This window comes from Pseudophryne corroboree, chromosome 1 (genome assembly GCF_028390025.1).
Source record: "Pseudophryne corroboree isolate aPseCor3 chromosome 1, aPseCor3.hap2, whole genome shotgun sequence".
NCBI classification, from domain to species: Eukaryota; Metazoa; Chordata; class Amphibia; order Anura; family Myobatrachidae; genus Pseudophryne; species Pseudophryne corroboree.
The window spans coordinates 653,451,094-653,470,775 of record NC_086444.1 but is presented as its reverse complement, the minus strand read 5'-3'; the positions used below and the strand labels follow the sequence as shown (position 1 = coordinate 653,470,775).

The 19,682-nt window shown below is 44.3% G+C and overlaps 1 protein-coding gene across 2 annotated transcripts in view; it reads right to left on the bottom strand.

Annotated features, from left to right (window-relative positions):
* Nucleotides 1-14,730, bottom strand: part of GRHPR (glyoxylate and hydroxypyruvate reductase) — a 40,932-nt gene extending 26,202 nt beyond the window's left edge. Inside the window, exons 1-7 of one of the 2 annotated variants that reach the window (XR_010175765.1) lie at nt 14,480-14,730; nt 12,597-12,727; nt 12,317-12,389; nt 12,063-12,179; nt 10,867-10,955; nt 9,939-10,043; nt 9,680-9,815 (exon numbers count right to left, since the gene is read on the bottom strand). Coding sequence is in view for 1 of the 2 variants with exons in the window: in XM_063914656.1 (XP_063770726.1) it covers nt 9,680-9,815; nt 9,939-10,043; nt 10,867-10,955; nt 12,063-12,179; nt 12,317-12,389; nt 12,597-12,727; nt 14,480-14,565 (737 nt within the window). In the remaining variant the exon portion in view is untranslated. The remainder of the gene's footprint in view (nt 1-9,679; nt 9,816-9,938; nt 10,044-10,866; nt 10,956-12,062; nt 12,180-12,316; nt 12,390-12,596; nt 12,728-14,479) is intronic. The other variant, XM_063914656.1, reaches the window with a different exon arrangement.
* Between the last annotated feature and the right edge of the window lie 4,952 nt (nt 14,731-19,682).

Here is a 19,682-nt window from a genome sequence, read left to right as displayed (position 1 = left end):
TCTACATGCAAATTAAATTCATACATCATGTGAGTGAGACCAAGAAGCAATAAAAGCTTAATCAATTAAATTGGAATACACTATGTTTTGTGTTCTTTTACTATCTTTTAGTATCCATTTCCATGGAAGGTCATTTCTGATTTACCTGTCGTGAATTTTACTGGTGTAAGCATATATCTATGTGTCTCTATAAGTGCTAAGTGGCGCCTCATTCGCCCCACATTTTTCTTTTGGTGTATAGCCGCCCAGGATGAGCCCACTTTCCTGGTAGAGTGGGCCTTCACTGATTTCGGTAACGGCAATCCAGCCGTAGAATGAGCATGCTGAATCGTATTGCAGATCCAGCGCGCAATAGTCTGCTTTGAAGCAGGTGTTCCAATCTTGTTGGCAGCATACAGGATAATCAGAGTTTCCGTTTTCCTAAGTTGAGCCGTTCTGGCGACATAAATAGTCAATGCCCTGACAACATAGAGAGATTTTGACTCCGCGAAGGCGTCAGTAGCCACTGGTACCACAATAGGCTGGTTCATGTGGAACAATGAAACCACCTTCGTCAGAAATTGTTGACGAGTCCTCAAATCCGCTCTATCCTCATGGAAGATTAAATAATGGCTCTTGTGAGACAAAGCCGCTAACTCAGACACCCGCCTTGCGGATGCTAAGGCCAATAGCATGACCACTTTCCAAGTGAGAAATTTCAACTCAACCTTCTGTAAAAGGTTCAAACCAATGTGATTGAAGAAAATGCAACACCACGTTAAGATCCCATGGTGCCACTGGGGGCACAAATGGAGGTTGGATGTGCAAAACTCCTTTCACGAAAGTCTGAACTTCTGGAAGGAAGGCCAATTGTTTTTGAAAGAAAACCGATAAGGCCGAAATTTGTACTTTAATTGAGCCTAACTTTAGGCCCTCATCCACACCTGCTTGCAGGAAATGGAGAAAACGTCCTAGCTGAAATTCTTCCGTAGGAGCCTTCTTGGATTCACACCAAGACACATATTTTCTCCAAATACGGTGATGTTTAGACGTTACTCCTTTTCTAGCCTGAAGAAGTGTGGGAATGACTTCACTGGGAATACCTTTTCGGGCTAGGATCCGGCATTCAACCGCCAAGCCGTCAAACGTAGCCGCGGTAAGTCGTGATATACGCACGGCCCCTGCTGTAACAGATCCTCTCGTAGAGGAAGAGGCCAGGGATCTCTTATGAGTAATTCCTGAAGACCTGGATACCAAGCCCTCCTTGGCCAGTCCGGAACAATGAGGATCGCCTGAACCTTTGTTCTTCTTATGATCTTAAGCACCTTTGGAATGAGTGTAAGCGGAGGGAACACGTACACCGACTGAAACACCCATGGTGTCACCAGTGCGTCCACTGCTATTGCTCGAGGGTCCCTCGACCTGGAACAATATCTCTGAATTTTCTTGTTGAGACGAGACGCCATCAGGTCTATTTGAGGAATTCCCCAAAGACTTGTCACTTCTGTGAAGACCTCTTGATGAAGGCCCCACTCTCCTGGATGGAGATCGTGTCTGCTGAGGAAGTCTGCTTCCCAGTTGTCCACTCCTGGAATTAAGATTGCTGACAGAGCGCTTGTATGTCTGTCTTTCCGCCCAGCGGAGAACTTTTGTGGCCTCTGCCATTGCCGCCCTGCTCTTTTGTTCAACCCTGGCGGTTTATGTGCGCTACTGCTGTTATGTTGCCCGACTGTATTAGGGCGGGCAGGTTGCGAAGAAGACGTTCCGCTTGAAGAAGACCATTGTAAATGGCCCTTAACTCTAGATCGTTTATGTGTAAACAAACTTCCTGGCTTGACCATTTTCCCTGGAAGGTTTCCCCCTGTGTGACTGCTCCCCAGCCTCGGAGACTCGCATCCGAGGTTATTAGGATCCAGTCCTGGATCCCGAACCAGCGTCCCTCTAGGAGGTGAGAGCTGTGCAGCCACCACAGGAGTGAGATTCTGGTCTTGGAGGATAAGATTATTTTCCGGTGCATGTGCAGATGGGATCCGGACCACTTGTCTAATAGGTCCCACTGAAACACTCTGGCATGGAATCTGCCAAATTGAATGGCCTCGTAGGCCGCCACCATCTTCCCCAGCAATCAAGTGCATTGATGGACTGATAGTCTTGCTGGTTTCAGAATTTGTTTGACCAAACCCTGAATTTCCAGAGCCTTCTCTTCTGGAAGAAAAACTCTCTGTAATTCCGTGTCCAGAATCATTCCCAAAAACGACAGCCGTTTCGTCGGATTCAACTGTGACTTCGGCAAGTTTAGGAGCCAACCATGTTGCTGCAGAACTGTCAGGGAGAGCACAATGTCCTGCTCCAGCTTGTCTTTGGATCTCGCCTTTATCAGGAGATCGTCCAAGTAAGGGATAATTGTGACTCCCTGTTTGCGAAGGAGAACCATCATTTCCGCCATTACCTTGGTGAAAATCCTCGGAGCCGTGGACAGACCAAACGGCAACGTCTGAAATTGGTAATGACAATCCTGAATAGCAAACCTCAGGTAAGCCTGATGCGGAGGATATATGGGGACGTGTAAGTAGGCATCCTTTATGTCGACCGACACCATGAAATCCCCTTCCTTCAGACTGGAGGAGATCACTGCTCGGAGAGATTCCATCTTGAATTTGAATTTTCTTAGGTAAAAAATTGAGGGACTTTAGGTTCAGAATTTGTCTGACCGAGCCGTCCGGTTTCAGGACCACAAACAGGCTTGAATAAAAGTCTTCTCCCTGTTGTGACGGCGGAACCCTGATAATGACTTGATTTAGACACAACTTCTGTATTGCATCGCATACAACCTTCCTGTTCGGAAGAGAAACTGGTAAGGCCGATTTGAAAAATCGGTGAGGGGGAAAGTCTTGAAACTCCAGTTTGTACCCCAGCTAGATCCCTTGTTACATGTTGCTTAAAGCAACAGTAACCATTATTCGTTGCATCACTAATATTGTTCAAAACTGCTAGAAGACACAGAAAGACTGATCTTTATCACTCTGGCCTCAGGGGTGTCAGTAATATAAACTATATGTCCCGAATAGCAGCTGTCACAATTCCCCTTGATTGCACCCTCGCACCCCACAGTAGCAGCCAGAGGGAGCACTGTCCACACACCCTATGGTGGACGGCAGGGACAGGAGGTAATGTACCCTCTAGGCCTCCCCTTAATCCGGCTCTGTGTATTGATACGAGCATAATGGCACTTCCAGGCAAATGGAAGTGAGCGCCTGATATGGAGCTGTGACATGTACTGTATATGGAGCCTTTTCTGTTCAACATGAAACCCAGAAAACTTATAACCATCTATTCAGAATTGTAGGACTGGACATGCATATACGTATATTTGTACATCGCCGCCACAAAAATCATATTGTACTATATACTTGGGGATAATAGGATTTTAATACCTACCGGTAAATCCTTTTCTCCTAGTCCGTAGAGGATGCTGGGGACTCCAAAAGGACCATGGGGTATAGACGGGATCCGCAGGAGACATGGGCACACTAAAAGACTTTGACTGGGTGTGAACTGGCTCCTCCCTCTATGCCCCTCCTCCAGACCTCAGTTCTAGGAACTGTGCCCAGGGAGACGGACATTTCGAGGAAAAGGATTTTTGTTAAACCAAGGGTGAGATACATACCAGCTCACACCGTACAACTGGATTACCAAGAAAACCAGATAACAGTATGAACGAAAAAAACAGCAACAAGCTGAACATGACCGATATACAACCTTCGTGTAACCAAAACCAACAAGTAACAATACAACCGCAAGTAACAGTACGCACTGGGATGGGCGCCCAGCATCCTCTACAGACTAGGAGAAAAGGATTTACCGGTAGGTATTAAAATCCTATTTTCTCTTACGTCCTAGAGGATGCTGGGGACTCCTAAGAGACCATGGGGTCTATACCAAAGACCGGGCGGGAGAGTGCGGACGACTCTGCAGCACCGATTGAGCAAACATGAGGTCCTCCTCAGCCAGGGTATCAAACTTGTAGAATTTTGCAAAAGTGTTTGAACCCGACAACGTAGCTGCTCGGCAAAGCTGAAGTGCCGAGACCCCTCGGGCAGCCGCCCAAGATGAGCCCACCTTCCTCCTGGTAGTATGGGCCTTCACCGACTTCGGCAACGGCAATCCAGCCGTAGAAGGAGCGTGCTGAATCGTATTACAAATCCAGCGCTCAATAGTCTGCTTGGAAGCAGGATTTCCAATCTTGTTGGAAGCATCCAGGACAAACAGAGCCTCTGTTTCCTCACAAGAGCCGTTCTGGCGACATAAATCTTCAACGCTCTTACCACATCAAGAGATTTTGGCACCGCCACGGCATCCGTAGCCACTGGCACCACAATAGGTTGGTTTATGTGAAACGAAGAAACCACCTTCGGCAGAAATTTTTGACGAGTCCTCAATTCCGCTCTATCCACATGGAAAATCAAAATATGGGCTCTTGTGAGACAAAGCCGCCAATTCCAACACCCGTATGGCGGACGCCAAGGCCAAAAGCATGACCACTTTCCAAGTGAGAAATTTCAACTCAACCTTTCGCAAAGGTTCAAACCAGTGAGACATAAGAAAGTGTAACACCACGTCAAGATCCTACGTTGCCACGGGTGGCACAAATGGAGGATGGATATGCAGCACTCCCTTCACGAAAGTCTGAACTTCAGGAAGGGCGGACAATTATTTTTGAAAGAAAATAGATAAAGCCGAAATCTGCACTTTGATGGAACCTAATTTTAGGCCTGCATCGTCACCTGCCTGCAAAAAAATGGAGGAAACGACCCAGCTGAAACTCCTCCGCAGGAGCTTCCTGGCTTCACACCACGACACATATTTTCTCCAAATACGGTGATAATGCTTCGCCGTGACCTCCTTTCTAGTCTTGAGGAGAGTGGGGATGACTTCCCCGGGAATACCCTATTGAGCTAGAATTTGGCGTTCAACCTCCACGCCGTCAAACGCAGCCACGGTAAGTCCTGAAATACGCATGGCCCTTGCAATAACAGGTCCTCTCTGAGAGGAAGCGGCCAAGGATCTTCTATGAGCAATTCCTGAAGATCCGGATACCAGGCCCTCCGTGGCCAATCTGGAACGACGAGTACTGCCGGAACTCTTGTTCGTCTTATGATCCTCAACACTTTCGGAATGAGAGGAAGAGGAGGGAACACATACCGACTGAAACACCCACGGAGTTACCAGGGCGTCTACTGCACTGGCTTGGGGGTCCCTTGACCTTTAACAGTACCTCGGAAGCTTCTTGTTGAGGCGAGACGCCATCATGTCTATTTGAGGAATTCCCCAACGCCTTGTCACTTCTACAAATACCTCTTGATGAAGAGCCCACTCTCCCGGATGGAGGTCGTGTCTGCTGAGGAAGTCTGTTTCCCAGTTGTCCACGCCCGGAAGGAAAACTGCTGACAAAGCGCTCACGTGCTTTTCCACCCAACGGAGAACTCTTGTGGCCTCCGCCATTGCCGCTCTGCTCCTTGTTCCGCCCTGACGGTTTACGTACGCTACCGCTGTTACGTTGTCCGACAGGATCAGGACAGGTAGACCTCGAAGCAGGTGTTCCGCTTGCAGAAGGCCGTTGTAAATGGCTCTTAGCTCCAGAACGTTTATGTGGAGACAAGTTTCCTTGCTTGACCATTTTCCCTGGAAACTTCTTCCTAGCGTGACTGCTCCCCAGCCTCGGAGACTTGCATCCGTGGTCAGCAGGACCCAATCCTGGATTCCGAACCTGCGTCCCTCTAGGTGAGAACTTTGCAGCCACCACAGGAGAGAAATTCTGGTCCTGGAAGATAGACTTATTTTCCGGTGCAAGTGCAGGTGAGACCCGGACCAATTGTCCAGCAGGTCCCACTGAAACACCCTTGCATGAAACCTGCCAAACGGAATGGCTTCGTAAGCCGCAACCATCTTCCCTAGCACTCGAGTGCATTGATGAATCGACATTCTTGCCGGTTTCAGAATCTCCTTGACCATGCATTGGATTTCCAGAGCCTTTTCCTCTGGAAGAAACACTCTTTGCAGTTCCGTGTTCAGGATCATGCCCAAGAAAGGCAGCCGAGTTGTCGGAATCAACTGAGATTTTGGCAAATTTAGAATTCAACCATGATGTTGCAGAACCGTCAGGGAGAGTTCCACATTTCTTAGCAATTTCTCCTTCGATCTCGCCTTTATCTGGAGATCGTCCAAGTACGGGATAATTGTGACACCTTGCTTGCGTAGGAGCACCATCATTTCCGCCATCACTTTGGTGAAGACCCTTGGGGCCGTGGAAAGCCCAAACGGCAACTTCTGAAATTGGTAATGACAATCCTGCACCGCAAATCTCAGGAATGCCTGATGTGGAGGATATATCGGGACGTGCAAGTAGGCATCTTTTATGTCTACTGACGCCAGAAAATCGCCCCCTTCTAGACTGGAGATCACTGCCCGAAGAGATTCCATTTTGAACTTGAAAGTTTTCAAATACAGATTGAGGGATTTTAGGTTCAGGATCGGTCTGACCGAGCCATCCGGCTTTGGTACGGCAAAGAGGCTTGAATAAAACCCTTCTCCCCATTGGGACGGGGGTACCGGGACAATGACACACTGTTGGCACAGCTTTTGTATTGCCGCACTCACTACTTCCCTTCCTGGGACAGAAACTGGCAAGGCTGATTTGAAAAATCGGTGGGGGGGCAGGTCCTGATACTCCAGTTTGTATCCTTGGGACACTATGTCTAACACCCAAGGATCTAGGCCCGAGTGGACCCAGACCTGACTGAAGAGTCGGAGACGCGCCCCCACTGGCACGGACTCCCGTAAGGGAGCCCCAGCGTCATGCAGTGGACTTGGCAGAGGCCGGTGAGGACTTTTGGTCCTGGGAGCCTGACGCAGCAGGCGCCCTTTTTCCCCTTCCTCTACCTTTTGAAGCAAGGAAGGACGAGCCTCTTCCTTTTTTGTATCTATTAGGCCGAAAGGAATGCATCTGATAATGCGGCGTCTTTTTCTGTTGTGCAGGAACATAAGGAAGAAAGGATGACTTACCTGCTGTAGCTGTAGACACCAGATCAGCGAGGCAGTCACCAAACAAGACCCTACCTTTATAAGGGAGAGCTTCCATAGCTTTCTTGGAGTCGGCATCAGCATTCCATTGATGAATCCACAGCGCTCTCCTGGCCGAGACAGCCATGGCATTGGCCCTTGATCCCAAGAGGCCAATATCCCTCGCCGCATCCTTTAGGTAAGCTGCAGCGTCCCTGATATAACCGAGAGTCAAAAGAATGTTATCCCTATCCAGGGTATCCATATCAGATGCCAAATTATCAGCCCACTTAGCAATAGCACTACTCACCCAAGCCGACGCCACGGCAGGTCTGAGGAGTGCACTTGTAGTGACAAATAGTTTTTAATGTCGTTTCCTGCTTACGATCCGCAGGATCCTTGAGGGCAGCAGTGTCGGGAGACGGAAGTGCCACCTCCTTGGACAGCCGGGAGAGGGCCTTGTCCACATTGGGAGATGACTCACACTTTTCCCTGTCGAGAGAGGGAAAAGGATAGGCCATAAAAATTCTCTTGGGAACCTGACACCTTTTGTCAGGCGATTCCCAAGCTTTTTCACAAAGAGCGTTCAGTTCATGAGAGGGGGGAAACGTCACCTCAGGCTTTTTCCCTTTATATAAACAAACCCTTGTATCTGGAACAGCAGGCACCTCAGAAATATGTAAAACATCTTTAATTGGCACAATCATGTACTGAATACTCTTTACCACTCTTGGATGTAAACTGGCCTCACTAAAGTCAACACTGGAATCAGAGTCCGTGTCGGTATCAGAATCCTCCATCTGGGTAAATGAACGCTTTTGTGACCCTGAGGGTGCCTGTACCTGGGATAAGGCTTCCTCCATAGATTTTCTCCACGTTTGAGTCTGAGAATCAGATTTATCCAGCCTCTTAGACAATAATGCCACATTTGCATTAAATGTACTTAACATGGCCACCCAATCAGCAGTCGGCGGTGCCGACAGAGACACTCCCAACTCTTTCTCTGTGCCCCCAGTAACCTCCTCCGGGGAGGAGCACTCAGCCTCAGACATGTCGACACACCGTACCGACATACACACACTCACACTGGTAAAAGGGGACAGACCCACAGAGAAGCCTGTTAGAGAGAACACAGAGGAAGTATACCAGCTCACACGCCAGCGCCCATACACTACAAAAAAAAAAATATATGATCACTGCGCTGCTTTGAAAGCACCTAATAACTGTGCCCCCCCTCGGTTTTGCTCCCTTTACTTGTCAAGGAGAGTGGAGGTCCCGGGCCAGCGTCTCTGCATGTCTGTGAAGAGAGAAAAATGGCGCTGGTAAGCTGTGAGGGCTAAGCCATGCCCCCTCCCGGCGCGCTGTAGTCCCGCTCAAATTTGAATATTTAGACTGGCGGGGGTCTTATATTTAGTGCCTAGGCACTTATATATATGTTTTTGCCAGTGTTATTAGCTCCAGTAACTTGCTGCCCAGGGTGCCCCCCCTGCGCCCTGCACCCTGTGAGTGCCGTTGGTGTATGTGTGGGAGCATGGCGCGCAGCGCGACTGCTGCGCTGTACCACCGTTACTGAAGTCTTCTGCCGCCACTGAAGTCTTCTTGCTTCTTTATACTCACCCGGCTTCTTTCTTCTGGCTTCCGTAAGGGGGTTGACGGCGCGGCTCCGGGAACAAGCAGCTAGGCGCACCAAGTGATCGAACCCTCTGGAGGTAATGGTGTCCAGTAGCCTAAGAAGCAGAGCCTTTAACTCACAGAAGTAGGTCTGACTTCTCTACCCTCACTCCCACGAAGCAGGGAGCCTGTAGCCAGCAGGTCTCCCTGAAAATAAAAAAGCCTAACAAAGTCTTTTCAGAGAAACTCAGTAGAGCTCCCCTAGTGTGTGTCCAGTCTCTCTGGGCACAGATTCTAACTGAGGTCTGGAGGAGGGGCATAGAGGGAGGAGCCAGTTCACACCCAGTCAAAGTCTTTTAGTGTGCCCATGTCTCCTGCGGATCCATGGTCCTTTTGGAGTCCCCAGCATCCTCTAGGACGTAAGAGAAATTAAAAAATATTGGCATCTATTACTATGGTGAAGGACAGTATATAAATTTGGATTGTTGTACAATGTTACTCTTAAAAAGGTGAAATTAATTTTACTAGTCTTGCTACAGTGTTTTCCATGTAGAATATATTAGGAAAGAATCACTTACTGCTTACAAAAACATTGTCTCTAGCTTATTTTGATAAATTACAATAGTGAAGACGCTACCTCTCTCTCTAGCTCTTAGAATGAATAAAAGTAAAAACACATTGTGATAATTAGCTGGCAAATATCAGAGTTTAATTTGGAAATAAATTAATTTTGATCACTCTTTCCCTATGTATACTAAAGCAGCAGCAGTTTAGTGTAACGATTATATTAAGTCTGAGCAGCCACTCAGTGAGGTTGTCCGTAATATTACGTAGTGACCTGTTAATCCAGCTGCACAGATAACAGGAAGAGAATGGTCAGTGCAACTAGGTGGAGAATGTATAGAGCACCTGACTGGTTGCAGCTCCCAGCCAATCAAATGCTAAACATTTATATGCTTGCCATGTAGCTGTGTGGTTAAATGAAAGCAAGCTCTAACACAAGCCAAACACTTCACAAGTATTCACTTACCGACTTATGTTAATGAAAACTGAGGTTTTCTTCATTCTGCTAAAGAAAGCCTTGTTGCAAAGCCCTTCAGTCTCAGGTGTTAGAGAGCAAGATACAATAACAAAATCTGACTCCTCTGTAAGTTTTTCGCACGACACTAAAAGAAAAAGGGCAGGTAACTAAACTGTTATACCTTAATATTGCCATCATCAATGAGGACTAGTAGCTGATATGTCCTAAGCCCACATATGGAGGACAAAATAAATGTACATAGCAGTACCATATTCAGCATTAACCACTGCAGCACACTCAGGTCTGGGCTGACGTCCTGTATACAAGAACTTTGTCACACCAAAAGGTTTAAGGCGTTGGGCAATAGCCAGTCCTAAGGAAAGGAAAAATAAAGCAGATTTAGCCAATGGGGGCTTTTAAAATGACTTCCAATAAAGGGAGCTTGAATGAACAGCAACATAAATAGTCTTTGTCCTGCTTTGTGTAAACTGTGTGTAACATTTTGAACAGCAATAACAGAAGTCATGCAGCAGAATTTAAATAGTATTAAAACAAACCAGTCGCCTCTCCCACATTGCAGTATGTTCCCATGAACTTGCTTTGTGAGACTTTGGAGAAACAGTGGATCGATATATGGAAATGCAAAATATGCATACCTGCACACTGTGACAAACTGCAGCGGAAAGATCAAAGCTGGAAGCTTGGCACGTTTGACATGCATTTTCTGATTGGCTGGTGGTGAAAGAGCTTCTTGGGGACTTTGGTCTTTTGTGTGCAGCCTCCCATTCTGAATACAACAGATCAAGGGGGAGGACTGTTTTTATTTAACACTATTATACTGGGCACGCACATGGCAAAACTTTGTCTGAAAGGTGACCACTGCAGGGCTGGATTGGCAGATTATTTTTAATCTTTTTTTAGCAACTCCCTGTGGTCCCAATACAAAGCCCCAGCCCCAAATATGAATTTAAGGTGCATTTTCCTGTTATAATGGAATCCAGCCCAGTCTCTAGCGCTGGGACTGGGAGAGGATTTGATGAATTTGTTATTACACAGCATTGTGTGTGCGGACTGACAGAGGAAAATCAAAATTAGCTTAAACAAATATCAGACAACCAGCTGCATAGATATACAGTAACTCAGAGAATGAAGGAAGTCCAGAAAACATCGCTTTTACTAGTTTTAGAGATATTTACCTATTCTGCCTAAACCAATAATTCCTACGGTGCTGTTTGATAGTCCATAACCACACATCCACACTGGTGACCAGGCCTTCCATCCTCCACTATAAAGCAAAAGCAAAACAATAAATACAAGAAACAACGTTTCCATAATCTAATTAAGATGGGATCAGTAAGAAGATCCCGCCAGATGGGATCCCGGCGTTCGGAATCCCGACCAGCACAATCCCTACAGGGAGGCGAGCGCAACACAGCCCCTTGCGGGCTCGCTGCGCTCGCCATGCTGCGGGCACGGTGCCTCGCTACGCTCGGCACACTAATTTATTCTCCCTCTATGGGTGTAGTGGACACCCATAGAGGGGGAATAAGTCGGGATTGTGCCGGTCGGGATTCCGGTGTCGGTATTCAGACCACCGGGATTCCGTCCGGCAGGATCTTGACCACATCCCTTTAAGATGTATGGCTTAGTTTTAAGTTTTTAAGTTTTTCAATAAAAAAAAAAACAACTATTGACATAAGAGATTTATGTGAAGAATATACAATTACATGCATATACTGGTAAGCTACCAATGACAGTAGTACAAAAGGTACTATATGTACCATACAGTATCAGTTTGTTTTGGTCTAACAGAGAAATTACCTAAAATAAAAAAATAAAAAAAGTGGTGTACCAGCTGCTGTAGGCCGTGTGCACAGAGTATAGGGGGCACAGCAAGTGTCATGAGTTACCAGCAGTAATACTGGCATCGGCACAGGCATACACACTGGCCGGTGTCTGCAGTTACGGCGAGGGGCAGAGCAGGGCCATGATGCACTTGGTTACCCTTTGGACCTGCATGCATGCCCGATGTAGAATGTCGCAGACGACGCACGGGAGTGCGCGTAGTCAGCAACATAGTGCGTACGCATTGGATGATTAAAACAATGTGTCGTTCCGATCCATCGGAAACGGACACGTTGTTCACAATATGTCTAGTGTGTACCCAGCATAAGTCCCAGAGATAATGAAAAGTGCAACACATTTTTAGATCACCTATGTTAATACACACATTTATATTTCTCCTACTTTACAGCGTTTGTTTTGTAATTTCTGTGGACACTATTACTTTACAAGTGTATCATTGTGGAGATCACGGAGCCAGGAGCGATATTGGGAAATACTGTTGGTGGCATCTCAAACATTCCCATGATGTTCGCTATCAATCACTCACCTTTTAACTTCTTGTACAGCTTCCGGGAGGCGGCGGCTGGTAGCTAACAGTAGTGCTACGCTCAGTTCTGCTGTTGCATCTGTTAGAACATCCGGGGTGTAGCCTACCCTGATTTTACTGCACAAGACAGAGTACAAATCCCATTGTTTTCAGGTACAGGACCCACAAAAAAGTGAAAATGTAATCAGAAACTGGTACAAACAGTAATCTCAATGAAGATATGTGAAAACATAATTGTTTGCAGATATACGTACCGCTTTTTTATTTCATCAATTGCTAGGTGGTCAAAACCTACTGAGAATGTACTAATAACCTTGAGGTTTGGCCCTGGAAATCAGAATTAAATAATACTCACATTTTGATTTAAAAGAAATACAGGTCAATGTTTTTGCTCTGCATTCTATTGGCTATAAAGTCTGACTACAGAAGATGAATGAATACAATACTACCTAACAGTGTCCTGTGATTAAAGTTACAGTAATATCTTCCCGAAACAGCCACTGTTCTAGTGCAAGCAGAACAAATGTTGCTTACCAGCTGTGTCCAGGAGCTCTTGGTCTATCTTCTCTGATAAGAGACAAAACAAACCATGTACTCCAGTCACCCCTTTCAGCAGCTCCGCTCTAGGTATCGGGTCATCCGAATCCCACTGCTGGACAGACAAGCTAGAAAGGACACATATCAACACTCCAGCTGGATTAACATACATATATTTCACAAGAAGGGGAGCTAGCAAATGATCTATACCAACTAATGGCTCCATTTACTTGTTGCTGGTGCCATATTTCGCAATGATACTAATATGCTGACAGAATGCACCATCATACCCTCCAACATTTTACACATGAAAACCGGTACAAATTAGGAAAGGGAGCGTGACTATGGGTAAAAGCCACGCCCCCTTTCCTATACTTTCCAATGTTAATTTGGAGAGTCAAAAATCGGTACAAACAGTCTCTGGATTTGTGACAATGCAGAATATATTCAGTTTTATGTTTGCGAAGATCCCTCAGTGCAGCAGAGCTGACCAAGAAGATTAAGCATCATTATGGAGCGTTATGAAGACAGTGTAAGGAAAAAGGGCAGTAAAAGTGGAATTGAGTCATGACTTTGGGCAGAACAGAACCACTGTTCTCTGCAGCATTGATGAAACTTGGCGAAAAATCAATGAATAATGGCAATTTTTGCAATGTTGTATCATAGCAATACGGAATTTCAGATTCACTTTGATTTGCAAAGGGAAATATACATGCCTTGATACAGTCCAAGATTGGTGGGGTCAGTAATAATCTCAGTACTATTCAGCATGTGATTGGTAACCTCTGGGAAGAGTGGTGATAACTTTGTGTGCCCTGGGTTTCAGGCATCTGCTGCCCAGCCTGATCTTCCCTATGGCAGTGGGTGACACAATGATTAAGGGGTTTAGGGGCCTATTTATTAACATTATTTTTACTAAAATATTGTGAAAAAGGGTGTTTTCACATTATTTTAGTATCACCTGAATGTATTAAAGACATTTGGAGCAGTTTTCGTGAAAAACTGCTCCAAACCCTTTAATTTACTTTTTTTTGTAACCCACATCGCATTCCCCATACTTATAATGGGAAATGCGATATGACCAGATTTGCAAAAATCTCAAAAAATACTGCAGTGTCCCCTGTGATAATCTCGCCAGCTCCGGCTGGCGAGTTTACAGGGCAGCACTGCGATAAGCACCCTTTTGCCCAGCTTTCTCTACCCCTGGCAGAGAAAGCTGTGTGGGACCCGGCTCCAGTGATCAGCTATGTGTGTCCGATGGACACACAAGCTGATCACAGTGTAAAAATAAAAAAATAAAAAAAAACATACCTGTCCAGGGAGCCGGTGTCCGCTGCTCCGGTGAGCGCTGCTGGGCGCCGGGTCCCCCATATGCTGCAATGTGACCCAGGTGAAAACGGCAGCGCACTTTACAGCACCGGGGGTCACAGCAGAGAAGGACCCGGGGCCCAGCAGCCTCCTTGAAGCAGCGCGGACCGGCTCCCTGGACAGCGGCTGCGGCGATAAAAAAAAATATCTAACACAGGATTTTGCTATTCAATTGCAAGACTGCACCTCTGGAGCAAGTATTTTTCCTAAAATCTGTATTTTTAGGAAAAATCACTGAGACTTGCTCTGGAACTTAATTGATTCCTTAAGTTTATTTAGAAAAATGCTAGCTATACAGACTGATATACACCATTATAGATATACACATTCCACTGCCATATACCCTGCTAGAATATTAGTTAATCATACAAAGATCATAATACACAGCTACAAACGCTACATTATATATATATATATATATATATATATATATATATATATATATTCATAGACGAAGAACAATGCATAAGTGCCCAGGCTGCAACGGCTACGATCATGAAAAGAAAACTCACTTTTCAGCTTGGGATAAGAGTATCTGCCCCTCTGGTGGGAGCCGTCTACTCACAAACACCCTCATTGCCGTCTGTGCAGCTCTCATTGCAATGCCTGCCCTGCAGCTTTCAGACGGAAGAGAGAACCAGGAGGAGGAGGAGCTGCAGCAGCAGCACGGAGGAGGTAATTATCCTTGTAGGTCAATTGCATTTCGCTTCCATGTCTGACAAAACGAAGATGAGTCGACAGCGCCATCTGGTGTCCTTCACGATGTAATACAACAAATAATGCTAAATGCCACTGCCACTGTAATCATGTCCCCAATATGTTCTTGGTTTATATATATATATATATATATATATATATATATATATATATATATAAAATGGTAATTCATTTGTGGAAGTTTTTGTGGACATGTGTTACACAAATAATGATAAAGATTTGGACTGGTTTATTTTCAGTGCGGAGCACCAACTAATTATTCTGGGGATTATTTGTTAGAAAACCAAAAAGGCACACTAAAGGGCAAAATCATGTGCACTGCAGGTGGGACAGATGTAAATGTGCAGAGAAAATTAGATTTGGGTGGGCTATATTGTTTCTGTGCATGGTAAATCCAGAATTGGGAAGGTTGGGAGGTCTGACAGTTACTATGGCTGGAGAACCGAGACATGCAACTAAGATGGCTACCACGGCACAGAGAAAAAATAAATGAACTTCCTGTGATGTGACACCATCACACTTCCTGTGATGTGAATGTCTGTGCTATGTGCCTAATGTAGACTGAATATGTAATGTTGTACTATGTGTATGTCTAACACTTGTTGTAGTTAGCTATGGCACCAGAATAGTGGGATCTACCTACTGAGAGCCTAATTCAGCATGAGTTGTAGTCAGTGTCAGACTGGGGCATGAAGGGCCCACTGGGGAAATGCTGTGGTAGGGGCCCATTCTTAGAGGCTTGGCAAACCATTAGTGCACGGTTTGGGCCCCTTGATGAATAATATATATAGTAAATACTGCTAGTGCATGCATGATAATGTACCAGATTAATAACAGCAATGCACTGTAGAAAATACACCATAGTCCTGTGCAATATAATGTAACATATTCATAATGTATAAGTGAAAGGGTGGGCGCCAGTCCGAGCCTGGTTGTAGTTTTCTGAGAAATGAGCAAAACTACAACTATGTTCTCTAGCATGCAGGGGGCCGCCAAGCACAGGGCAAGGATGCCCCGCATGCCGGGTCATTTTCTGTTTGCCGGCGGCCGGGCTCCCGACGACCAGCATACCGGACACCCGTTTGGATGTGTCATCATAACTCCCAGTGTAACACTGACATCCTCCGTGTCATACAGTCTTGGCTTTCTACACATACGTTAAAATTACTGGTTATTGATTAAGTTTATTCTTATGTCCATTACTTTCAATTGGGAGGCATTGCTGCAAATCAAAGGATTTACCCCTAAAAAGGAGACCCCGCTCCTTCCTGTGACAACAAATAAAGCATTGTAATGCGACATTTTCAGGACTGGCAGAGGAAGGGCATGGAGTGTGAGCTTCTTATTGGGTATAATTCACCCATGTGTACAGCAATGACCACCTATTGGATGGAAAAATAATAAAGTTATGTTAATCCAGTGTTTCTCAAATCCATTTCTCATACATGTTTTTCATATCATCTAGCAGGAGCAAAAGGTGTGTCAGTTATTGACTAACACATTTTAAAAGCTCCACGTGTGTAGTTAATTATGTGTCTTGTGATTTTAAAGGCGATCTGAAAAACATGCACTGTCAGATATTTCCCAACTGTCCGTATAGAGGAGCTTTTATGTATTTGGTCTGAAGGTCAATGTTTTGTGCTATTATTACTTACGCAATCTTGTTTGACTGAAATTGTGAATGGATGGTAGGCCATTGTCAGAATGATGCGACCATGCCAGGCTTAACCACTTGCCTGGCATGGTCGCATCAGATGCGACCACACCAGACTGGGCTTTCCCTGACATGGTTATATCTGATATGACCAGCCCCTCCCGCCGGCATGAGTTCATTGTGGCTGCAGCTCTGCACTCTCTCCTCCTCTATCTATCCTGATTACTGTGGCCAGAAGTGATTGGGCAGTATGGCTGCATCCATCCTGCAGGCTTCAGTGCAGAGTGCAGCTGGCTGCACTAGGAGCACAGCAACTGTGGCTCTGCCCCCATTTTTCTGATAACTTACAGTTAGAAAATGAAAAGCAGACAACATATGTATATGTGCACCCTGCCCAACTTTTTCTGACCCAACCCCCTCTTTTTGCTGCAATGACCTTGCTTTGATAACTGCACATGCTCATCCCGCTCATATCCCCCCCCCCACACACACACACACACACACACACACACACCTCCACTCCTTCCCAATCCAACCCTGCTACTCTCCGTACTACCACCTCCCCGCCCGTCCCATAGATCACCCACCTCCCCTTACACCGTACCGGTTTTTATTTTTACATTTTTATTTGCTTTTTTAAACTATAAAACTATTTTTTTTTATTATCACATTATTATGCAAAGAATAGCTATTTAAACTTGATTTTGAAATTTTGTTTTATGATAGTTATTATTTACCGAATTTGATTAAAAAAAAATTTTTTTGGGGGGAGCAAAACATATTAGCCTGTTAGTTGTTTAAAATCAGTCTTGTATTTTGACCCTTAAATTAAATTGGCATCAGTCATTTTATATAATGTTTTTTTCCTTTTAATAGGCAATTCAGTGAACCACTTTATGTAAAGAATAATCTACATAATTAAAGCAGAAGGAATACAGGTTCCCCTAAACTAAGCAATCAAGTATTAGAGAAAAAAGTGCTTTTTAGGAAATATTCATTTTGTAAGGTTGCACTGATCAGCAGATTCCCAAATGGAACTCCCACAAAAAGGAGCAATCATAATAATAAACTCAGCCTAGAGGTAACTTTGGGTGGTACAACCAACAGAAGAAAAAGGAGAGCAAAGAATGTCTCTTTGTTGGCGCACGTAGAATAATTTTTAAAATTTAACTTTTAATAAATTCATTAAAATTGTTCCAAAAAGACGAAGTTTTGACAATACAATACAACAAATACTAACTGTGAGTGAAATAACTGAATAAAGTGAATTTCTTAAAACCAAAAAGCTCGCTACCTGTGTCTTATATTATATTAATTCTGCTTAATTGGTTTAGTAAAACACTTACGGATCTAATTATTCTAGTGTAGTTAATCTGTGAGATTATAATCAATCCATAAATTAGGTATCTATGACAATGTCCAATATGTTCCTAAAGGATTACTGTATTACGGTAAGTGTGATGTAAAAGCCAATATGATCACTCATATAATGGCATTGATTGGTTACAGTAACTGTGTATTATCTTTATTATCAGTAGCTATATCAAATAGCAGTATATAATTGTAGCAGGAACCCTTAGGAATCAATGTTTTCAGCAGATACCTGTGTTATTATTACTGACAGGAGAACACGGTGGAATATGTAATTATGACTAGCTCGAAAATAATTGCTCTTAATAGTAAACTATATCATCCACTGCTACATACAATGTGACTATAATAAGAAGAAATTATCACCAAATGGTGTAGTGCATTAATATAAGCATGCCCTGTTAGCAATATATTGCAGCAACATTAAATACAACTCTGGTGAATATTATCACTGACAATTATTATATTCTTATAGCATTTCTCTAGGTATTATATAGTTGTAATAGTTGTATGTTGCCTTTGTTGATTAGTTAAGGTTTATGATATTAATTGATCTAAGGGAATATATATACCTTCTGTAATAATTCATGCTTGCATAATAGTGCAATATAATCAATACTGTATCTGCTGTAGGAGAGTGAAAACAATACAAGATATTTATGGAGCAACTGTTTGCATACTTATATTTAACATAGCAAACAGTTTATTGGCCAAGGGTCCACATGTGATAATTTCCCTACATTTAGAATGAGAAGGACTGACACTGTCTGAGTAAGGCACGTGATCGGCGTGACAAGGAATGCTGTGGATTCAGCGCCTCTCCTATGGTTACTACTTGAACGACACGGCTGAAGGTGACGATCACGTGATTGGCATGACGTATTCTCACCAGCTCAGAGAGGGGAGTTACGAGCGCTTCTCCCGTACTTACTATGGGAGCAGCGCGATTGGTCAGGGGGAACACATGAGCCTGTAGCAAACTCCGGATTGGCCACTGGTTATCAATATAGGGCAGTGGTTTCCAAACTTTTTTGAATCACGGCGCCCTAGAATATCAGAACTTTTTTCACGGCACCCCTAGGCCAAAAATTTCTTATTGAGAAATTTAGAAAGAAATATTACATTAAGTAGATCGCGTTTATATGTCATCCTTAGGGTCAGTTGCGTGGTGAGGGACAAGATTTGCTTCTGTTTGGCCACATATTTTATGACTGGCAGCCACCAGCACTGGTTTTGCCTATTATACTGACCATGAATAATTTGAATTGGTACTGGACCACCAACCCAGGGCACCCCTGCAAGTGTCCCGAGGCACCCCAGGGAGCCACGGCACACAGTTTGGGAACCTCTGATATAGGGTAACCAGTACAAGCAATCGGATTAGCCTAGAAAAAGTTTTTTAAAAAGACGAAACACGTGTCGGCGGTGTTATGGCCGCTACCTGACTTGTCTAACTTAATGATTTGCATGTAATAGATCAATACTCTGACACTTACGGACTTAATATAATATAATAACAGGCAGTTTCTGTGTCAATCCATGTAAGAGCTACCTAATGAATATACTGATACACTAATTTAATGTGGTTTGAATTAGGGGCTCTACGTTATCAGTTCGTGCCTTGTGTTTGAAGAATGCCTTAGAACATTATAACGTAATAGCTGCAGTATTTGTTGGTGCTATATCCAATGCTACTGCAGAACACTGCTGACAGGATGTGTTTATGATAACATACTACACCACCTGGTGTCCTTACTCTATTTCAATAGCTACATTGTATGCAATAAAAGCTGATACAGTTTCCTGCTACAACATCTACTTTTAAGATAGTTACAGTTACACTGCCACATGACGTTTAGCTGCTAGTAAAAGTGTTATAAAATATAATGATTGATAGCTGCAGTGTTTACTAGTGCTATATATCACACCACTTGGTGATTTCATTTATTGAAATAATCTTTTTTGTTACATTG